The following is a 24,649-nucleotide window of genomic DNA, read 5'->3' on the forward strand; positions in this document are numbered from 1 at the left end:
TTGTGCTGGTTTTGTCAGATAAAGAAAACAAAGATAATAATTCTGTTGGTGAAAATATTTTGGTGTCCTTGCCGCAGAGGTTGTATCAAAAGAGACAGACAAATTCTGTAGTTGACAGACACACTATTGTTTTAAATGAAATCCACAGATGTGATATGGTTTTCTTTTTGTGATTAGCAACAGATACAACTTGTACATTTTCCTATGAATATTATGTGAAAGTGAAAATGAATTTCTGTATCACTGCAGTATGAGCCAAGCACATTTAAGTGTTAAGAGCTGAAGGAGCAAGCTTTCCCCCTCAGTGCACAAGAGCGTTAACAATAGCTTCCATGCACTCAATTTTATTCACGACGTCTCTTCAGAATTTGTGTGTCATTCATTTGTCAGTGTCTGGGTGTTTCTGTTTCTACATCCCAGATAACACAGACTGCTAAAACACAAGGATCTAAACCAAACTCAAATTCCATCTATTTGCTTTTTTTCTGAGCAGGTGGATCCGTCGGTCTATTAATGACTGTTTGGGTGCTGCAGAGTGTGTGGCCAGTGACATGATGATGTATGCACACCTGCCATGGCTCCTGGCTAACAGTCTCACAGCTGAAACTGTGGGGGAAGGGGGCAAAAAGTGAAGAGGAGGACAGGATGGAAGCAGGCAGGCAGGCAGGGGACAGGGAAAGAGTGCTAGACGCTGTAAGGGGCAATGTTGGGGGAAGGGGAGAGAAAGCAAAAGAGCCCGAAGAGCTGCATCCATTATTAATGATAGTTTGGTGTATGGAGAAAGAGATCTAATGTGGCCGCCAAGGTTGTAGTGCGTGTGTAATCGACATAGACAGATTCTCTCAGTGTGTCTCTTAAGTCGTTCCATTTCTCCATTCACTTCTGCACAACGTCTTTCTCTCCTCTCCCAGTATGTCTACCCACTGCTCCTTAAAAACAAGAAATGAAATTATCCCCACAACAGGCAGCACAGACGAGCCTCGGGAAGAAGAAAAAAAGTGAGCTCATTAGCTGATGAAGGGATTTGATGAGACAAAGGTGACCAAAATCAAATGGAAATGACCTTTTTTTATAAATAGTAAAGCTCTAAAACATGTGTGTAAATGCATCACCATTTCATAAATTGATCTTTAGATACAACACCTATGTGAACCAAACCATGCGTGTATAAATCTGTCAACACACACACACACGCTCAGTCATTAATGCCAGTTTTCCTTGTGGGGGGATATAAAATCTATTATGGTTAAATATTTTGACACTGACCGCATTCTTCAAGAAATAAAACTGCTAATGAGCACAAGCGACTAAAACATCTAATTAAATATTCAAGGGGGACATCAGTGTGACTCACCATCCCCGTATGTTATGAATTATAAATGAGATTAGTTTTTCCAATATTTTCATACATGCTTTACAACAGTACAAGTACTGTCTCCATGTTGGTTTAGGGAAGGATGCTGGGAACAAAGGGAATTAGGAAAAGGACATCATGTATTTTAGGATGCTGGGGAACCCAATGAAGCACGACTGTTCAATTCTAAGTTGAAATAAATGAAACAGTAACAGTCCACATGGGAACGACTGCATGTGAACATGCATGTTTTTTTTTTATATATCATACTGGTGTTCCGTTTTAGGGAGACCTGGAAGGATGCCGTGCTTACGGGGAACTTTCTCCAAAACGACAAAGAAAAAGAGCGTTTACCTTTCGTTCCGTTTCAATGTGGATTTGGCCTAAAGATACTTAAAAGTAATGTTGGGGGTTGCAGGTACACGGAGAGAAGCCCTTTTGCCCCATACCAGTTGGAGGAGGCCAAATAACCGTGCCACCATGACAAATCTAATGCAATTACACACGTCGAGGTGTTGGGGGGTTGACAGAGAATGATGAAGCTAACATCAAACACAGTGTTGATAAATGGAAAGCAGGGAGCGGCTGACCAGAGGAGGAGTTGGGGGAGGGCAAGGAGGAGGGAGGGAGGAGGAGGAGGGAGGAGGAGGAGGCTGTTATGATTGTGCTGCCTGTGCTCTCGTTGTGAGGAGGATGGCGATGGGAGGGAGGACAATGTGTGAAGAATGAAGGGCAGCGTTTGCCCCACGGGCAGCAGTTAAAGCCTTGTGCCCCCCTGAGAACACGACTATTCTCCAATGAGCTGTCCATTGGTCACGCTGAATATCTGACTGACACACAGAACCAGTTACTACCACTAACACCCCATTCAACCCATCCCCCCTCAAATAAACTCAACAATGCATTCAGGGCTGATTGAAATTCAAAAGCAAGACTTGACACCACAGGCATAGACAGCGATGGGCAGAAGGGGGACGGCAGTTGTGACTCACTGGGGTCCTATAAAAACAGATGCTAAATCACTTAACACGTCCTAAATTAGTTACTTGTGAATCTGCGGGGACAAGGGGAACCTAACAGTATGTGGACACAGCGTGACTGAGCGGCATACTGCAAAGTCTTTTGGTGTGAAGTATTACATATCACTCAAGGCCAAACGGACTACAGCTTAATGTTTGCACATTTCTTCGTATGCCGCAGTGCAAACAAGTCACTGTGAGGTTGCATCAAGTATCAGCAGAGACAAGACAGTCACTGTAAGAAATGCATGACCAAAACAACTGTGGCTTTAGCTGATAAAGCTTCACGCAGACGGGATACACCACCTCTCGTCACCCAGCAGCCAAAATCAATTTATTGCAAACGAGGACATGAGCGGCTGGTGACTGAAGATGCCATGTGTGCATCTCATTTTCTCCGGGAGAGGCTTTGCTGCAGGATTTATCACCACTCTGATCTCATTTCCTTTTCATATGCTAGTAAATCCCAGGTATGGAGGACGTTCGGGATGACACAGGGAGAGTGGCCAGACCAGAATTGGACTCCTGGAATTAATCTGGGAAAATCCTCAATGCTAACCTTCTTAGTTGTCATATAATCTGGGGGTAAACCAAACATCAATTATACTAGCACAAAATGTGAGCCAGAAATCCACCGACCCTTTACCCAACAATAAATAAAAGCAGAATGGGTGATTTGGAAATATGTTTATTTTATCTGTAGAGTGTAACTAAAATTCATGACCTGAAAGCATAACAGATGTTTATGGATAAAATTCATTAGCAAAGGGCAAAAGTGGGAATTACTACAGTTCAAATGCACTCAATTTTGCCTAACCAGCAGTAGGATTGGTAGTAGACATAATGTCAATCCAAACATTATCACATTTCTCTGAACTCAATTTTGCTCAAATACGCTTACAGTCCACTTTCAAGGACAGAACAGTTTCCCCCTGGAGGGCTTTTCAGGTGACAACTTAAGTAACTGTCTGGACATAAGTCTCGCCTGCATTTCACAGTGAAAAATGAGGATGACAAACAGGTAAACAGGTTGACAGTGACATCTGCCACAGGTCTAACACTGCACAAACAGTACACACAATCAATGTGCACGTTCTTGTGCTTAACAACCCTACATTAGGCTGCTGGCTGGTATGCTCTTATCTTACACACACTAGGTCAGTTAAGACCAAAACAATAACAAAAAAATTTAAATTATGCAAAAAAAAAACAACTAAAAATAAGCACCCTCATTAATTGGTGTTTTGACCACACCTACTGTATGTTCCATTTGAGCTATCATCAACTAACCAAGTGAAAAGTCTACTTTTATCAGCCAACCTAGTTTCAATTAGGAACACAATGAACATCCTGCACACTCCTGTGTGAGTACAGTTCGTTTCCTGCCTTTATTGTTACAAGCGCTGGGCTCATTCAAATGTGGATGAAACAAGGGAAGGCCCAGACACTATTTACTCAACAGGGAGACACGCGACTCGTGTGTCTCCCTGGCTTCCTAATGGCTTCCTGCATTTCACACAATTGTTTCCCCTCAGGAAATCTTATTGACACAGACTAATGCCACACTGACCAGAAAACCCTCAACATGTGGATATTGTACTTTAATTAAGCATCTTTGACAAGAGGGCAACTTTTTGCTCCTTGTTTTTGAAATACCTTAACACATCAACTTTAAGTTAAAAAGTATAATTGAATTTTTTTTCTTTTACACACAAAATCCTTAAGGTAAAGCAAAAAAAAGGGAAAAAAAAGGAAAATTTTGATTCACGAGAAATCACATCAAGAAGAATTTGTGAATGGTTATGTATAACTACAACAACACTGGTCCAATGGGTGCCTTGACAGGCTTCAAACTTGGCACGTGACTTACTAAGGGCACCAGTTGATGTTGAAAAAAACAGACACACATTGAACTAGTACTGCAGTGGTTGTATTAAAAAGAGCAGTTCTTTCACACGCTGCAGGTATGTTCTGGGCAACAACAACCACCAGGCCCAGTGGTTGCACACACCATCTGATTTTGATTTGGGTTTTTTTATCTGATGGTGAATTATAGACATCTAGCTAAAAATATATAAATGAGAATTTTAGAGTTCCTGGTATTGAGACGAGCAGGTTGCTCCTGCTTCTACACTCCAGGATAAGCTGTGCTAAATGGATCAAAGTACCATCCATGTCCATATTAAATGCACAGAAATTAAATTGTTATTGATCTTCAAACTCCAACTTTTGGCTAGAGAACTTCAGAGCAAATTTACTCGTTTAAAAGCACTGCAATGGCTTGGTAAATTGGATGAGAACCGGATGACAACAGAACAAAACCCGACTGTATATTTGATCAATTTCCCAAAACATATGTCCAGCAGAAGCCTTGACGTCTTTTAAAACTGACACAGCCGTGTCTCTGTTGTAAACACAAGTGAGGATTAACAGTATGCACACTTCTACAGTATGCACATGTACTGAAGGTATGTGTGGGACTGGCAGAAAATCCACACAGAACCCCCGTGTAACACACAAGGAATGTTCTCCAAGCGCTTCACTATCAGTGTTGAGGCAGGAGGGGCCATCTTCGCCTCTGTGTGGGACAAAGGAAAAATGGGAAAGGTGCAGTAATAGTGAGGAAGAGCCAGGAGGCTAGCTATTATGAGGTCATCCAATATCTTTCTCATTAGAAATTGATTACAGATGTAGGAAGTGCAGGGAGGTTGAGCTTTGGCCCTACCAGCCTTGCTATACATCTCCCCACAGGGAGCACTTGAACCCTTGCCTCCCTCACATGCACGTTTGGGGCCAGAATGGGTGCATGACATGGCCCCAGCCTAGAGACACTACCCTGCCAGCAGGGAATGCAGTGACACAGTGGAGCAATGAGGGGAGTGACAAAGAGAGGGAAGATGGGCTTCAGTGATTCAGAGCTCACTGGGTTAGAGAGCTTCATTATTAAGTCCCCTGTCACTCTAAAACAAAAAGTACCCCACAGGCTCACAGTGGCTAATAAAACCACAACCCTGTATGACTCGAGACCACTTCTGCTATCTGCTTTTGAGAAGAAATCAAAATATGTGACCCTAGCTCAGTAAAATAATTCACAAATTTCAGCTGTTGCTTGATGAACATGGATCGGTCAGAAATGCCAAAATTGACTAGCATTGAGCTGTTTTCAAACCTGCTTAATTAGATAATGTTGGGTGAATTTTCATTTAGACTTGCTACACTTCACCGCAATATTACACGGCATATGGCACAAACAGACTGCAGGACATATTTCAGGATATTGCGCTGTGTTTGTGTGTGTGTGTGTGTGTGTGTGTGTTCTAGTGAATTTGTTCAGCTGGTGTCCTGAAAGCTTGAATGACATGCTTATGCACTCAGGACTCATTTAAACCACTCCAGGTAAATGAAGTATGAAAGCAGGAAAAAGCATTTTACTTTTCTCCACAACCAATAATTCAAGCTTGTGGATTGGTTGCAGAGAGAGAGAGAGACTGGCTGTACAAGCACTCACTGTCCTTCACAAGAGACTATATACATACACACACAATCTGAATAATGGTTCATGTTCATAAAGTATAAAAATGTGCCTTTTTCTTTGGCAAGGAAAGGTCGAATCTAAGATCGGACTGAATAAACATGGTAGTGGGTGTGACCTAATTCATCAAACCAATAAAGGCCAATGCATTTGTTTCTTGATAAAGGTCAAACATTCAAATTCTGTGTATTCACATATTCTCATTAGGACAATCAGGCCTCCTTCAGGCACCACTTGTCAACTCTGGAGTCTTTGCATTCCTCCTTTGGCTCGATAAACTACTGACAAGTAATTAGTCAATTGGACAATTTGTCAACACCACAACTAATAAGGAATTAGTCATAATCAGCGCTCAAATGCAAAAAAAGAATTCGAAAAATAAAAGCATTTCTAATATCCATCGATGACGTTACAGACTTGATCATTTATCAATTGACCCAAATACGTTTGAAAGAAATATCAATAATGGAAATAATTAGTGTACAAATTACAATCCTTTTACAGGAAGAGAAAATCAACTATCGGGGAAAAACCCAGATAGTGTGTGGCCAAAGACTTCATGTACCTTCACACCCTCCGAACCAAACTAACTAAGAGATGGAAAGTAATCCAGAATTCCTTCAAAATCTGAAGGAAGAAGACAGTAATGCAACATTATGAATGTCAACTGCTGTTAAACACCACCACTAACCAACCAACCAACCAATGTACTCGCCGTAGAATGATTGAAAGGGGGAAAATAAATGAGCAGACAAGTTTAAGTGTTGTCATTAATGTTCATCTCCCAGGGTTCATCATGGGACACCTCATTAAGAATCTGTCGGTAGCAGCTGGCTTGCTATACCATCTCATTACAGCCCCACCATGCTAAAGCCTCAGCCACTGGCCTTTCCACCCCATCCCCCACTCCAAACATGTCCCTTGTGTCTCATATGACATCTGTGTCCCAGGGTCCTGTGATGGAATGCTGCTAGCCTGCTATCCCTCCGCAGGTGCTCCCTGCTGGCAGCCATGCATTCTGCATCCATGCTGTGATGCTGTGGCCGAGTGACCCGTCATAGGCTGAGACTTATGGGACGAGCCGGTGGAGTCAAGGTTCAAGGGACAATGGCCAAAGAATCAGAGGGAATAACTGCAGCTGCGTCCCATCACTGCCTGTTGTGCACACTTCCAAGCTGGATAAAAATCTTCTCCTCTAAAAGCCAACTGCACTGCCTGCACCTGCTTATCCTCCAAGTGTCCACTTACTCTTCTATATCAGACAGAGAGAAGACGGTTGTGTCTGTATTTAGACAGAGCTCAAGAGTCCCAGATGTTGTTATGGAGTAGAGTATATCTTCATCAAACAGTGACTGTAACTCAGTGGTACTATTTAAAACACTGAACGAAAATGACGTAGGCAAAATTAACAAAATTATTCTCAACGTTGTAATCATCTGAAAAATATCTTTAACCCCAATTCTGTTCCCTATTAACAACCAAAAATTGCACACGAGTGAAGTCTTAATTAAAAGAGGACAATATTTTCTTTCTGAAAGGTCAAGGACAAGAACCCAGTTAGAACAGAAAGGACGTGCATAAATGTATAAAAGAAAGCTGTATTTGCAGTGGAATTAGTGGGTATAGCCAGGATTTTTAAGCATGGGTGAACATGGGTTTAAAATGGTGATTAACACCATTCCCATAGCCAGTGGTTGCTCTGCCCTGTGGTGTCAAGTTCAGGGAAGAAAAAAAAACAACTGCAGTGATGATATTACTGTGGTAACTATTCTGCATCTTTAATTTCAGTCTCTTTTTAAAAATCAAACATTTACATGATCACATTAATTAAATAAATGACATTGAGTACTCCTAAGTCCTAACTTTTAAAATGTAAGGATCCCTAAAAAATAATTATGCTAATAGCTATGCTAACTGCCGGAAGATGTGTGTCACAGCATTGCACAGGAAAAGGCTGCATCTCTGGCCTAATAGTGCAGACAAAGAAGACATTAGCATGTTCACCAAGGTGCTACATTACAACTGCTGCTGGTCAGAACCAGAGCCGTCCAAACCCAGGTCCATCACAGAGAAATTTGACCCGAGAATGACATTCCCACTGGTGAAAAAGAACAACATTAAACCCTCGGAATTGAACACAGCCAAGTGGAACGTGTTGTCCTCTGTTATTTTAAAAAACCTTGAATGCAAGAATTAAATCACATGCTATGGAGACTCATTTTGAACCTCCTGTATTTTCTAACACTGCAATAAGACCGATGCCCCAAAATTTCACTTAAGACTTGGCATTGACATCAACGGTAGAACTTGAGCTATACACTCAAATCAAATTTCAAGGTATAATTAGCATTTTCCGTGGCCAGACACCATGCTAATTTTGTTTTTGAGCTGTGTAACATTAACATAAAAGAAGAAATGCCATAATCTTTGAAGTAAGTGCTGCTGAGGGACGCACTTATTCAAGTGTGAAGGGCAAAAAAGCCGAATCAAAGGAGACAAGCCAATTCCATTACATCACAACAGTTTATTTAAAAAGGCTTTAAGCAGTAATTTCAGCATTTCAACAGCCTCTCCTGACCTCCGTAAGCTTCACATGAGCTAAGAGTTGAGAAGGAACTGGCTCCAATAACGTGCAAGAAGTCAACGCAGGCAGTGGAAACCAGTGCCAAAGGGGAGCTCCCACCAGCACAAAGGAGCCTCTATCTAATGCTGTAGCTTTCAAAGAATCGTTTCAGCTCAGACTTGGTAGCAGAAACATTGGTTAATACCGGGAGAATTTTTTCAGGCGTCTCCATAGCAGCAGGTGAAATCAAAATAAAACCTGGGAGGTTGAATGGAAGAGCTTAAAGAAGAACTGGGACACAAGTTGATATAGAACATGGTCTTAACTCTAACCCCTAAATAGTTTCAACTTAATGTCTGAGACTCAACAATCCAGAACACTGCGGTGCTCTGCATGCTGAGACAGCACCATGGAAAAGTACTGTGTGGGACAAAAAAAAATGACACCTTCTTCTATTCTTGCTGAAGTCTAAACACACAACGCCTACTATGTTTAAAAGTTTTATGGTTTCAATGAATTTCCACTACAAAAGCAAAGACAGCCCAGTTCCGGACTTGTAAAACATACCAAAAAAAATGGATGGAGAGGATACTGCAACTTCAAACAACTGCACTGGCACTATCAACCAAATCTAAAGCAGCTCATTAACTATTGAACACACACCATAATTAGACCACCATAATTGGTAGAGGTTGAGCACTGTATCGAGTTGAGGTTATGTTTACCGTGAAAAAAAGTAAAGATTTGACTCAATCACACTGTGCACAAAATCTTCGCCTGGCTTCCCGATGTATAAGTCAACATTTTCCGATGGGAAACATCAGGCTTTAATTTATGTAAAAAAGTATTTTCCTCTGCACATTTTTAGAAAGTTCTTAGACAAACCCATACCACAGGATTGCCCAAAGTCTTTATCATTCACAGCTATGAGCAAAATCTGTACATAAAACATAAAATCTTCTGTATCAATAAAAACATGCCAATCATTTCAGAAGATGTGTAGCATCCAATGCATATCCCTCTCTTTTTGGTATCTTACATCAAGCTTCCCCAGAGAAAGAGTCTAGTGTCCCCTAATCGTCTTGATAAAAGTAGCCAAGCACTTTATTTGTTCAAGTTCAAGCCAGGAAACTCTCTTAACTTTGTTGATAAAACAGCTGTTCAACCCCAGATGGGTGGCATACGCCTAAACAAATACCCACCCAAAAACACACACAATCCCACTAAGACTTAAGCTGCCAAGAGCCACAGGCCGGGCACAACATGATGGCAGCCAGTGCAACTGAGCCGTGCTCACAATCGTCGCTCTGTGACTGACTGCCCCCACACCCTTTCAGCACATGAAATGTTCCATTGACTGAATGAAGCCTGAGAGGCTCCATGTGTCCATGGATGACTGACACTTTACGATGGTATATGTAAGATGTGTGTCCCGTGCACACTGTGGCACTCGAGTTTGCACTGATGATACAACGAGGACGAAAATATTATACAAGATATTGAAGTGAGTGAAATCAGATCATAACGAATATGCACTTGCATATTATATACAAGATATAACTCTTTGGTTGGGAATAAGCGTATTCAAATGTTACTATCACTACTGGAGAATTCAGAAAAATCATTGTACTGGCAAAGCAGCAATGATTCTTGTTGGCCTGTGTTCTCTTTGAATCACACACCACATAACAACTGCACTACACCATGAACTGCACCACTGAGAAGAGACTTTCAGGTTAATTCATCACACCTTGGACGTCCTCCAAAAAGACAGCAGAGAATAAATTCATGTCTGAGAGCTGCAGGATGCTGGGACTCCAGCAGATACACTGCAATCAAATGGAGGTCATTAATCAGTCTTTCCAGAAGAATATTAGTCTCTCTTAATTTACAGCCAGGTCTGCTGCCAGGAAAGGAAACCCACCATCGAACAATTACATTAAATGTAGATTGTACCAATTCTAATTAAGGTAGGAGTAACAAATGATTGGGCAGGGAGTTGCCAAAATCTTAAAAAAAAAGACACCTGCACAATGTAGTGCCAGCTTCTACTTTGAGTTCATGTCACACTGACTGAATACAATCTGTTCAATATCCATCATAAGGCGCCTTTGCCTCTAATTCAAACTATTATACATAATCCCCTCTGTCGCTTTCTCATGAATATACTGTAAGTGTACTGTAAGAGTCTTGTCATTAGTGGTCAGAGGGTGACAGACACGGTTAAGTTCAATTGAAAGACTGACAGATATAGGGGCAGTGGAAAATGGGGTCCATGATTTTGACCATGGCAACAATAGAAAGATGTTTTTTTTGTTAAAAACATAAGTTTTGTTACAGTTTGCAAATAAGTGGGCCAACCTATCTAAATGTTTTATTTGTTTCCAAAGGATTTAAGCCAAAACAGCCAGTCCACCCATTTAAACTTATTTAGGGACTGTTGTGAGGTAACCCGCCCAAATAAAGAAAATAAGAATTTTAATATCAACACTTTCAAAAAAGACATTTGACATATTATTTCAAGAGGCGATGTCCCCCCGGGGTGGTAAAAACTGTTCTGTGTATAACAGGGCCTTACTCTCATTAGTCCAGGCTCATCTGACAGGCACAGCGGGCACGTGTTATAATCATATGCAGCTGCCACTTCCAAGAGGAGACACCATGACAGCAGCTCGGCAGCACCAAAATAGCAAAAGTTTGCGGACAATTTTGAGACAAAAAGTTCTCACTGTCCTGCAAAGTATCTTAGAGGAATCCTTCAAGGGTTCGCTTGAATGCCAGGCCAGTGGGAAATACTACTCAGCTTTCAGTACACTACTTGTATCTAGCATCAGTACACAGGAGCTGCCATTTGTTGCCGTTATTGCCGCACTTGAAAAGAACGTGAACTGAAACACAGAAGCTCAGCTCCTGCAGTTCTTGAGTCTGCAGTAAAAGACTGGACAATGCCACTGTGTCCTGAAGACCATGTCCAACTGTGACCACTGCCCGGGAAGTTTGATTTAGAGTATCATGTCTTATAAAACTCATCCTGATGTTAAAACAAATATACCTAAATCAATGATTCAATGATTTGCACATTTTACATGAAAATGAATATTCTAATAAACATATACAATATAGCAGTGTTGGTCATTTTACATGGTCACTCTGGGATCACACACATCAAACAAATAATAATAAATAAATAAATGGAACAAATAAATCAAAATAAGAATGAAAAACATAACTGACATGAACATTAACCCAATGTAATTTTAAGACCATGGCCCAAAACACAACCATATACTTAGAGTTAAACTGCAAGATGATTGCAAATGCTTGATTCTGACCAGTTTAATTCTACAGCGCATGACCTCACAGGTCACCTTATAGCCACAGCAGCATAATAACAGCGATGAAAAACTACACTCTTACCAACATATGCCCGTAATTCCAGCCTGTTCTTTGTTTGCGTTGCTCAAAATTCTGCTCTGTGCTTCTGCACCAAGGAAACTGCAAAGACTCAGCTCTCCCAGAAGTCATTAAGCCTGAGCATCGTTCAGTCACAGCAGAACAGGGATGCCTGAAGAGCACCATAGCACCGCAGCAGATTAGGAAGTTTGCATTTTGTTCTATTTTTAAAAATAGAAACTAAAAAGGCAAAGTGGAAAAGCGTCAGGTAAGCACATTTTTCCAGCAACGTTTCCATAAAAACGCAGTTGATGTAACGTCCCTCAGGTTAGCATGCAGTCTCAAAGGAGTCGTTACAAAGGAGGTTATATTGACAGCTTTATGGCCTCTGGATACTTTTCAACCTTTTTTCGACGCCTTCTGTTTCGACATGAAAAGGTGAGCAGACACAAAGGAGACAGGGCGCAGGAGGACAGGCAAGGCACGATGTCTGACATCTTTTTAGACACAGCGGGAGCACTACTAAATCTGAGAGAACTTACACTTCTTGATGTGAGCTGCTTTTTTGTCAAGTGACCATTCATGGGCCGATACACAGAAGTGTGCTCAAAGTACACGCAGGGCAGACGGCTACAAACAAAAGCTCAACTCTTTTCGTATCACATTGAATGAAAAGATTTTCAGGTGTTCAGAGGCCAGTGTTTCCCCCAGGAAATCGATAAGAGCAGGGGCAATAGTTAAAAAGGACCTTTATTCTCTGCTGGCATGTAAAAAAAAAACTGGCAAAGCAGGAACTTTTAGGAACAAATGATGTACTTTTAATTTAAAGTTGCCAAAACTGTGAATATGGAAGTTAACCTTCACACCAGTGTTTGAGTAAAGGGAATTTGCTTCCAACACTTCTCACATAGAACACTTCAACTTTGTGACATTTCTTTGACTGATTATGAAGCAATTGATAAATTACTGTCATCGTTTGAGCTCAGTGACTTATCTTTCTCTGATTCATCTTTCTTAGTGGGGAGGCGTCACACTTTGTCCTGCATCACCAGTCAAGAGTTAAATGTTACACCTACTTTAGCTGCTGCTCTTAGTGGGAATATCATTGTTATCTGTGCTGGAATTCACTGACTATCTTGACTTTTGCCAGAAATGCATACAAGAAATAAAACAATGGTTTGGGGGGAGAAGCCACCAGTTGATGTGAGTAGAGAGTGAGAATTTAATCAGTTTCCTGTGCTACTCGACTCATGAAAAGAGTTGTATTTTAGTTTGAGATTAAAGACAAGTACAGCATCAACTGAGTAATATGCTAGTGTTACAGGAATAAAGGGCTACATCTGTGTGATGTCTCAGCTGCCTTCTTAAAATACTTCAGGTAAACTTCTGAGAAGTTGATGGAGATACTCCAACTTTTAAAAATAAAAATTTCACATCTGCTCAATCCAAACTCCTCCTGCGTCGGTTACCACCCACAATGACAACACCACAGAGCATACACAAAGAGGTAAGTATTAAATATTTATGAAATTATTTTCACATGTCAGAATCTATTTATAAAAAAGCCTGAATGTTGAGGAAACAAGTCTCCCAATGGCAGTAATAGAGGCTGAAGTCATTTTGTTCACACCGCTGGAAGCAGCTCTGTTCCAGGCTCAGGTTCATCTTAGCATGGGGGCTGCAGAAGCCACGGACCTGCACATGATCCACTCTGGGTTTTAGACTATGACATAAACTTGGCTTTCCTCCACTCAAACAACCCTCCCATCACTACCACTAACAACCGACCTGCCTTGGATTCACAGAGGGCTAACGGAACCAGTAAGAGTATCTGTTTTAACAGCACGCTGAATAGCAATGAGTGATTAAATACCAGAATAAAATGTTTATCTACACTCAACGCTTGTGTGTGGGTGTTTGATACATGACAAATGGAAGTGAAAGCAGCTTACAAATGGTAGGGATGGCCGGCCTGATACACTGAGTATGTGATACACAGAGGTGGAAAGAGTACTGAAATGTTCTACTCATGTAAAAGTACCACTGTTTTTGAAAAGAAATACAGGTCTAAAACTGGATTCATGAGTAGAAGTTACTCAGATACTTTTTTAACAAGGTAGGAGTTCTTTCTTATGTATTGCAAAAGGACAGGGGGATACAAATCTCACATTGATTGCTTTTAATTAAAGGCAAACCTTTGCAAATTAAAGTGCTGACAAAATAAAATATGTAAACAGATAATGTTTTGGTCAACATTGGTCAAAGGTCACAAATGCTTCAACTTTCTCACTCACTCAGCGACCTTAATTAGCACCAATTCACCAGTCCTCATCATTCACTGCAAGTTTCCTGTGTGTGATTTTTAAAAAAAAAATCTAAATCAGGGCACCTCCATTCCTTTTTTACCCAGGAACGGATGTGATTTAAAATGTAACCAAGTACAGTACTACCAAAACATACTTTTTTTTACTTTACTTTACGTAATTCATTACATTTACATTATCAGAGCGATACCAACATTGAATGTCACATCAGCTCGTTTCTAACAGACAGTATCCAGCCAACAATGATTTAAACTGCAGCTGTTAATGAGGAAATCAGGTAACAAGGAGGGGATCGTTGGAGAAAATGCCTGTCATCTTCTTTGTTGATGTGGCTGAAAGGACTGACCTCCAGCCAACAAAAAGCTACAACAGCAGACGTCATTCCATCTATTCAGAAGGTATTGATTCACCGTCGCCCCTGCCAATTACAAGTGATAAACACTTGCGACGGTTAGCGCACTTTATTTCAATGACTGGGGTCAATTCAACCGCGTACGAGGCAGATGTGGCTGCTGGAACAGAAAAAAAAGGAACGACAACACAAACAATGTTTGTTATTTTTAACTGTGAGCTTGAACTGCTGAGCACCTGAGCTCTCACATCAGGGGCCATAATAGACCCATAACATTTCCTAATGCTCCATGAGAGAGGTATATGAATCAAAACACTTGGCAAAGTGCACAGTTATCCGTCTGTCAGTGGATGGAGGTCATTAGGACTTTATGAGTCCATAAATAAATGATCAGCAAACAGGATACTCTGTGTGTGTGACGTGCCCTTTCATCGTCAGATGATGTGGACATGAGACAAACATTGTGCTATTTTAAGCTGAAGATCAAGTTGTAAAATCAATGTGTGAAAATGGCTCAAACAAAAACATTTTTGTGGATTGGTTGATTCTTGAAAATCCGGATAAATGCGATACAGCTTTTCAGCCTGGGGTTGTCGGACCACCAGGGATTTCCATGCACAGTAATGCAAAGGTGGCGCATTATGTTCTTAGCTGCAGAGTCCACCGAAAAGGCCTTAAATGCACCAAAGAAAAGGACAGTTGTTTTTACAGCCTACAGGATAACACCCTGCAGAGCAGGTTGCCAAATGTTTACACATTTCACCAAGTTATTTGCATTGTCCTCTGGGATACAATCAGCACACAATTCCCTCCCAGCAGGATTACAGAGATAAGATAGAGCCTAAATGGATTTTACACTCCTCTAAAAGGCACTTGTTTACAAAAAAAGTCTTCAGGGCCTTGTTTTTAATTTATTTATTTACCAACTTTAAAGAATCTCAGACAAGGAAGTGGTGAAAAATCCCAGTGGTCTGGCAAAACATGAGGCAATCTATTTCTTCTGTCCCCAAATGAGACAGACAGAGGAACTCTTTAACTTGGGCTGCTGCAACTTTGCCAACTTTGACAAAGATAAGTTCTGGCCACAGTCAGGACCTCAAAAGCAATGTGTTTTGAATAAACAGATATTTTCGGAAGAAGGGGACCCCACAATTAGTAATTTGAGACTCTCTGCGTGTGGGTCCCAGTCCAATACTCTGGAATCAATCAAAGCTCCCAAAGGAACTCCCTGGTCCCCTTAATCTCCTGGTTTTATTACTTTCCAGACAGCCAGCCTGTTTCACCCTACCCCCATCTCTCTTTTGTACTGATCTCAGAAAAGCCAAGAAGGTTTTTTTTCTCCTCTCTCCCTCTATCTACCCTTCCACCACTGCAGCGCCACTTCCAATGCAGGAGAGGAGTGGGTCTTTCATCAGACTCCACACGCGAGAGACCCCAACAGCTAGCGGAGAGCCATCGCTTCCAAGGCAACATTCATTCTTTTTAAAATAGGCAAACAACAGTCTTTCAGAAGACACATACACAATTATTTTGCATCATGACAATGATGAAGGAAAAAAAAAACTGGGTCATGTTGCACAAGCGTCAGTTATATTCACAGTTTTTCAAACCACATGCTGCCGGCGTGTTTGATAACGAATACCAGCATGAATGATAAAGGATTGTGACACGATGTGATGTGTGATAAGGGCTGAAGCTGTGTGCACTGCAATGACTGCGAGGAAGACCTCTTCCTTTTTTTACTCGTGTTCTCCAGTGTAGCTCAGACACTCGTGGCCCGGAGAGCTTGTGACAGATTGTTGGTGGGTTACGCTGGAACATACAGACTCTAATCAACACCTCTAGTATCGGGATCAGGGAAATGTCTCTCCACAGATCAACACCAATTGGAATAAAGCAGAAAAACTGGGAGAGAAGGCTGAATATTCTGTGGAAAAAATGGACCAGTAAAATAATCTGTAAGGTCTGCTATGAATTGTAATGAACTATAATTTATGTGGGATCAAAAATACATGAGGGTTGGGCACTTCAGTGCACATCATTATCATCAATAACAATATGTAATGTGATAGAACCTTCTTCGATAACAATATTACAAAGGTCTTATATATATATATATAGTCAACATAATGATCGTGCATCAGAAAACAGGTATGAGTCATTACCAGAGGTGTGACATATATCTGTGTTTAACACGCGTTTCTAGTTTTCTGTGCACAAAAAGAAGTTTTAAAACACAATTTACTCGTTTATTTCCTCAGCACGAACTATAAAGAAAAATTCATCATTTGACATTTATCATGATTATTATTGATACTGGTTGATATTGATCACTTTTTGTCCATATCCTCCAGTGATGGGTGTATAGTGCACACTGCAGTGCAGAGCATCCACTTCAAAACAATTAAACAGGAGCAAATGAATTTGGCCTCTGTTTATCCATCAGCTAAACATGTATTGACGTACAGGTAATGAGACTTCTGCCTGAACTGATGATGCGGCCTGATTAACCTGACAGAGAAACACTAATGACTCTTTGCTGGGGAATCATTTTTCAGAATCATCCTTCCACATAGCTGGTCAAACACACACAGAGAGAGAGAGAGAGAGAGAAGCAGTGTGCCAATTCAACAATTCAGTGGGAAAAAAGATTTGGCTCTTTTAAAATCCAGCTGCACACAAACCAATGTCTGAAGCTTCCTCTGCAGACAAAAGGAATGGAGAGGCATGTTGTTTTACAGCCTCAGACTAGTCTGGAGTTCAGAGGAGTGTGCCTGTGATGGAAAAGTATTTAAAGTTGTCTAAATGCTGAAGGAGGAGCTGACCTAAACGCAGCACAATCAACTGCTTCAAGCCCCATGTCTGCTTTTTCACAGGCAGCACAGCGCATTCCATGCGCCTCTGGTGGCTTTTCTCTCCCCCAGTCCTCATACAACGTAGGTTTGTTCAGTGGAAGTGTACATTAAGAGACACACAGTAGGAGAAGAAAGTGTATTAAAGGGTTGTTTCGTTACCTTTGTCGACATGCTTTGCCGTGGAGGACGCCGTGTAGAGAAAGGTGAGACAGAGGAGAGAGAGGAGCGACAGAGCTCCCCGCTCGGCCATCACTTTTCACAAATAAATCTTTGCAGGCTTCAGGAAACCCAGGGGAAGCGTTGGCACACACACACACACATACACACACACACACACACACAAAAAGAAATCCTTAAAAAAAACACCTCCTCAAAAATGCACAAGGGACCAAAATAAAAAGTTCAAAGTCCTAAAATGTGAAGGAACATCCGGAGCCAGGTAGTTTTGAAAGTGTCCGGATGAAACATGTAGCTGGAGCGAGAGAAAGCCGCAGGTTACACGGACTGTTTGCTCAACTTGGTCGAGGCAGAGGTCGCAGGGAGAGAGAGAGAGAGAGGGGGGGAAAAACACTGAAATCAATCCATGGCCACGGAGGCACAGCGCAACTACAAACACATCTGTGGGCAAAAGAGCGAAAACGGCGCACACTTCACTACTCCGAGGTGCGAACGAGTCGAGAAAAGAGCTGAGCCGGAGAAAAAGATCCGGGTAGAGGGCGAAATCTGCGCCGTGGCCAGCTCACTGCTCACAGGCGAAGAGCAGCGTGTTCAACTGGGCTGGATCTCCACTGGCTCCCCGGAAAACAGGGTGTGGAGTCACACGGAAGTTTGGATCCTGGGAGCACAGGCTAAAAGTAAAACACGGTGAGGTAAGAGAGTCCTGAAACTGTACACCTCCTCTCTACGCTCACTCACTCATTGTCTGGAACTGGAGCCAATCCCAGCCGACACAGGGTGGAGGCGGGTACACCCTGCACAAGTCTCCTCTCTACACCTCTAATAATACATACATTATTCATTGTATAGTTTATGTCAGTTTAGGTCAGTCAGTTCCTCAGTTTTGGTCACGGCAGATTCATTTTGGATCCTCAAAAATGTTTCCAGCCCTCTTAAATAACCCAAATCTGAATCTGTTTTTTTGATTTTGTGCATAACAGAAAAATGCAAGAAAAAGATAAAGTTGAAGCTTAACCACGATTAGTGAACATTAATGGCTCTATATGTTGTATATTAATCCAAATTAAACGTTGAAAATAAACATATTTATTCAGAGTGGCTTTTAAAATTCAAAGTGACACTTTCCCTCTGATCTTAACTGTACATTTTCTAATTCTATTGATTCTGGTTGTCCTTGCTGTTTTATTGTGTATGTGATTCCTGCTAATTTATTGAGTGTTTTTATCCTTTCTGTTTTTTAAGTGAAGCACTTTGAGTACCTTGCAGATATTGTAAAGTGCTGTATAAATAAACATTGATTGATTGATTGTCCCCATCTTCCCCTCCTCCCCCAGAGACTAGGGGTTGCCAGGTAGTGTGAGGAAACACACGAATGGAAAGACCGATCCATGAGGAAATACAATCATACCCCCTTTCCACAACATACATGTAAACAGAATTTAAAGGATGTGAATCAAAAGGAGCTCGTCATGTTGTCTTAACGCTGACGACATATGGCCATTGTATGATTTAATACAATGTCTATATATATATTTAGTTAATGACAAATTAAGTTAAGAAAAACAATCTGCATATATGTGCAAATTCATTTTTTGAATGAATGGCTGTTTTACCTTCTTAAAATAATCAAATCAGCAATGTTTTAGTTCACTGAAATGTGCTCTACTCTCTATTTATATTGTAAATTGGTTTTGGATAGGTCTGTCACCACTTTCCCATATATGGGGAGCTTTTTTTTACTTAAAGGTAATTCAGCCATCAGTCATAGCATGTGATTAAACAGTGGTTAAATAGAGAACTAGAGAATGTTTCTGTAATGCATTTTTAAGCCCACTGAAGCTCTCACAAACAGTTTATACATGGCCAAAAAAAATCATTGTTCCAGTTTAGAATAATATTCACAGGAATCCAAACAGTCCAAGAGGTCAACACAATCTGTAACTTGATTCAACAGATGATAATATCACATGGCTGGAAATCAGAAGACAGTATTAAATTCTGTTTCACGCCAAGTCACTTGAAATGACCTCGGGGCTGATGTGTAACGTTATAGGCCGGAGGATAAAGGAAGGGGAAACGTAAACATCCTTGTTTTTAGAGGCAAGGTAACTAAAAGCAAACAAAGTGGAAAACCTGACATTGGCTTTTCTCCCATTCCCTTTTCTTTGAATGAGTTGTTATAAAAAGTGAATGATTGTTTGTAGTTAAATGGAGCAGAATTATGAGAGCAATGAAAACAAGCGGTGCATTCTCCTCCAGCCTCTGACTACTCTCTGGAGAGAAGGGGAGGGTTGAGCTGCGACTGTTTATGTTAATAATAACATTAACATACGTTAATAACGTATGTTAATGTTATTATGGGTGACTTGGGATTGATTATTGTTATTGTAAGCAAGTAACAACAACCCAAAATGGCTTTATGAAACATGTCTTTCACTCAGACACATGGAAGAGCTCCCCCCACTGGTTGGAGTAACCCATGGCATATTAATCATGACCATTTCCCCCTGAGGGCAAAGGCAGAGCCTCCTTTTGTTTAGTGTCTCTCTCTCTGTCACTGCTGTGGACCTGTTCTCTTGTTTTCAGTCAAACTAATATTTTCACTTTCAGCTAATGAAACTTTCTCTCTCCCTGACTGCACACGGTGCCTCAAGGCTCACCTCTTGTGCCAACAGTGTTTTCCATCTTCCTTTCTTAAATAATTTCTCCGCTGTCATGTTACTTATTAAAAAAACAAACAAAATCTGATGTGTTCTGTAGCACATCTGGCTTAAAAAAATGTGTCTTGCGGCTGCTAACGACGAGGAGAATGTCCTTCTACTGACTTTATATAAACTTGGTAAACCTGTTACTGAGCTACGTGAATCATAAGAAAACAAGGTCACAACACAGTGTGCGCTGTTCAGCAGGGTGGCAGAGGAGAAGGCATCAATGATTCAGCGTGTTATCTCTAAATACTGCAGTGCTTCTTGATGAGCAGTAGAAGGCAGAGATGACAGTTATGAGAGCGAATGCACTGAGGACTGAAGAATTAATAAAGAAGTTAGTTTTTTTATCAAGAGATAGATTCAGACGCTCCACTCTAAACAAATTACACATTTTACTCTCATCTTTTAATGAACACACTTCAAAAACATTGCAAAACTTCCAATGAAGATAAAGTAAGTAAGGCTTTATTTATGCGGCACATTCAAATCATTAGAACAATAACATAAACCGGGAAGGCTCATCAGTAAACTGTAGAAGCTTTTTTTCTGCCTCTCTGACAGTTTGGGGGAGGTTGTTCCACAGTGATGGAGCTCTTACTGCGAAAGCAACATCCACTGGGGAGTATTTATTCAAACCATGAAAAAGTAAAGTAACTTTTCCTTAATAAAGTTCATGCTTTTACATTTTCAACACGACAATATTAAAACTTTAATGTAATAAATAGGTCGTATTTGTTCGTCTTCTCTGACTGGCAATCCACCTTGAGAAGAGCCATGCAGGTTTCTATGGAAAGTTTGCTTGTTCTATATTCATTATTTGAGAACAAAAATAAATAAACAGCAAAAACATGTGATTCTAACTGATAATATGTAGGATCAACAATGATGTGTTGTACGTTTGTGTCAGCTTGTGTTATTAAAAACTTTACTTTACTTTTACTTGTTCACGTTATGATGTTGACATGATGTTTATATTGAATATAAACAGCATAAAGTGCATTCAGACAGATTATCATGGGTGTCCATGACTACCCAGTAGCCTAATGGCCAACATTTATTCCTTTACCAGACATGTCCGTCTATGATAAGAAACAACACTATTCCAACACTACATGAAACCCAAGAACAGCTTTTTCTACACATCTGCTCCACTCTTTATAATGAAGCAATATATCCCGGACTGTTGAAGTCAGTTCCCATCCCAGAGCCAATTATATTATGTACATGTACACAGCTGGGCTCCAACTCACTTCTAATTCTTTCAGTCTCCCCCTCCCTCCATCAGCCCTTGTGTTCTGGGAAAATATTCCTCACAGATTAAAGAACAGGCTCATACCAAATCTCCAATCTCCAACATTAAAGAGACACTCACATGAATCAAGTTGCCTAATGGCAACCATGCATGTGACAGGAAATGGCCATTAAGATTACTGCTCTGAAAAGGACGGTGGATTAACTTGCACTTGAAGCAGCTGCTAAGTGTAATATTTCAGATGTTTCTAAATATTTTGAACCGCGTTAAAAGTATAGCAACCATGTGAACCTTATGGAAATTTTCATGCCATTCTGTCATTACATGGACGTGCATTTTCAGTGGACCGTTTATATGATAAAAGGCGATATAAATAAATGTACTTACTAAAAACTCTGTACAGATTAAAGATTAAAGGGAAAAACTCTGTCATACACACACACAGAGACAGACACACACACACACACTAGATTATGTATCCTTGAAACATAGACTTATACTATTTTCTTTTCTTAGTGACCTATTATTTAACTTTCCTGGCTTATTGATATTAATGCTTCTCCAATCATTTTACCAAATGAGCTGTTCTGTTAAAAAAGATCTGTGTGGATTATCAATATTGAGACAAACGTGATCCCAGCATGATCTGATCTTATTTGGAACAGGATTAAGAATCACGCGGCTCAGCTCATGGACAAGCTGGATGATCGGTCTTCAGCATGGCATTTGGTTCATCCTAAGGATTATTTACACTCTAAATGAAATATCACCTTATCCCCTGTCCACTGAACACAAAAGAGCAGTGTGTGTGTGTGTGTGTGTGTGTGTGTGTGTGTGTGTTTGTGTGTGGGTTATTTATGCAAGGAGACAAACAGCTGCTGTGTACCTGGCCCAGACCCTGGGCTAAAGATGGCACCGGCACATGGCCTCGTGGAGCCTTTTCACCTGCCCACTGCACAGCACATTACTCGCTCCAGCAGGAAGCAGCTGGTGTGCACACAGACACCCACATCATACATGTCCTCGCCCCGGCACATTTTTGGTGATTGGCACAGCTCACCTCACACATGTCAGCACTTTCTTTCCCTGCCTCCACTCTTCTCCTGGATGCTGGTAATCATTGTTCTAATTACTTCTCTGTGTGTAGCTGAACTACCACAGTACACAGACTGTTGAAACTATACGGTTTGACTGGTGTCAGAAGTCATGAGAGGATGCAGAGGGCAGAAAAACGGATTTGTTCTCAAATCAAATAAACTGTGATCATCTGAGCTGAAAATGTACTGACCCCACAGTGGTTTTGCTCTGTGCTGTAGTTATAGCAACGGGTCAAATCAGTGCCACTCATCTCTCAAAAATCAACTCACAGTTTTAAAAGCATCCAGATTCATAAATCACATTGTTTATTCAAAAAGGGGAGACAATAAAAAATAAATGATCGCAAATAAAACAGGGCAAAAAGAGCCTGTAGTAAGTCAAATGATTGAGCCGAAATGGGAAATGAAATATACAGTTTTAGGTCACCATTCGATGTGTCGTTTTAGCGATGCTATAATGACCATGCAGTGCAACTATTTCTCAATAATTTGTTAGAATGCATGCAGAAAATACAGAAAACAACATATTTTTCAGAAAATAAAACCGCTTCGACAGGTTAAAGTGTCCAGTATTTAGCACAATATGGCTCTCTGATTATGGAGTGGAACCATAATTGATGTTGTTGGTAAAACCTGACAGTTTGTTAATATTTAAGACCAACTTTCACTTCATTCCAATCCACATGCTAATGATTACAGAATTTGACAGACATGAAAATAACAAAGCTGGTACCTGATGCCTTGAAACCTTTGCACAGTACTGTAGATCAAAATGACATGTGGCCCAGAATGAGAATTCTCACATTGTAAATGATAAAATATAAGAGCTTAAATAACAGATGGTCCAGTTTCAGAATGATGTCAAGGAATGTCCTACACATATTGTGTAGGAGGAGAGCAACAAATGTCAGTCTGTACAAAACAAAATAACAGAAGGCATTGAGTGATTTGTGTGGGCATTTTCCTGTTTTGCTCAACTAAAATTTAGCCTGAGATAACTCACATCATGTTGCACCACAAGTACTGTACTTACTTATTAATAAAAGGCGCAGACCGGAAATCAAGTTCCCCACATGGAAATGTATCGGGGGAAACATGTTTTTACGCTTTTCTGAAACACTGCATTAAGTAAAGTGCAGCTATAACAGTCTGGCAATCATCATTTTGAAATACGACTTTTCAAAGCAACATGAGCTCCAGAAGTATTTCCTGTTTCTTCCACAAAGACCGACACGACTTTGGCCATCTGTTGGTGAAAAAGGCAAACTACTTTAATGTGTCAAAGTGAACAGAACAGAACAATAATTGACTTTGACACACGACTATAATATGACGTCTATTTTACCGCATACACAGACCATAAATTCTGTGTAAGCTATGGAGATCTGATTAGTAAATTCTTTGATTTATTGTTAAGGGAACAGAAGAGACAATCTTGACAACATATTGACATTTGCATCAACAAAGACGCGCAAAATCATGAGCTGAATAACATATTGCCGTGAAATGGCATCAAAACCAAATCTTTTTGTGGTGTTTGTTTAGTTACATAGAAGTTAGAGTCATCTGTCTGCTGTAGACCTTCTGGGACCATATGGTGTTATATTTATCATGCAGCATATGTCTAATACTTTAATATTGTTTGATGGATGGATAATGAAACACATGAATGTACACGTATACATTCTTGTGATACATCACTGACAAATAAACACTTGAAACTAATTTTTCCTGGCACATGAAACAGTGCATTACTGCTGAATATAAAGTGCGAGGTTTTACACATTTGTCCCCCTCTCTCTGGTTTCTTTGGGGATTTTTTTTATCCTCTTCCTCATTTGTTGGTTTAGTCTGGAGAGGCTTGTAAAGCGGACTAGAGTGAAAGGGTTTGTCATCGTGACAGCATTTGTTCTGTCCTTTTGTCTCTTCAGGAAAGACACATCACTCTTCTTTTTAAAGGTTAGTCCGTCTCAGTAGTGTACAGGTGTGCTTGAAATGTCAATGGTTTCTAATGAAAGGGAGA

The 24,649-nt window shown here is 40.6% G+C and overlaps 1 protein-coding gene across 10 annotated transcripts in view; it reads right to left on the bottom strand.

The window, feature by feature from the left end:
* neo1a (neogenin 1a) overlaps window positions 1–18,234 on the bottom strand; it is a 153,196-nt gene extending 134,962 nt beyond the window's left edge. For 4 of the 10 annotated variants that reach the window (XM_044030616.1, XM_044030610.1, XM_044030609.1 and 1 more), the window contains exon 1: window positions 17,552–18,230. In XM_044030616.1, the coding sequence (XP_043886551.1) occupies window positions 17,552–17,642 (91 nt within the window). In that variant the 5' untranslated portion in view covers window positions 17,643–18,230. Of the gene's footprint in view, window positions 1–17,551 lie in introns of all 10 variants that reach the window. The other 6 variants (XM_044030614.1, XM_044030613.1, XM_044030608.1 and 3 more) reach the window with 4 other exon arrangements.
* Between the last annotated feature and the right edge of the window lie 6,415 nt (window positions 18,235–24,649).

This window comes from Solea senegalensis, linkage group LG7, assembly GCF_019176455.1.
Source record: "Solea senegalensis isolate Sse05_10M linkage group LG7, IFAPA_SoseM_1, whole genome shotgun sequence".
Lineage (NCBI taxonomy): Eukaryota > Metazoa > Chordata > Actinopteri > Pleuronectiformes > Soleidae > Solea > Solea senegalensis.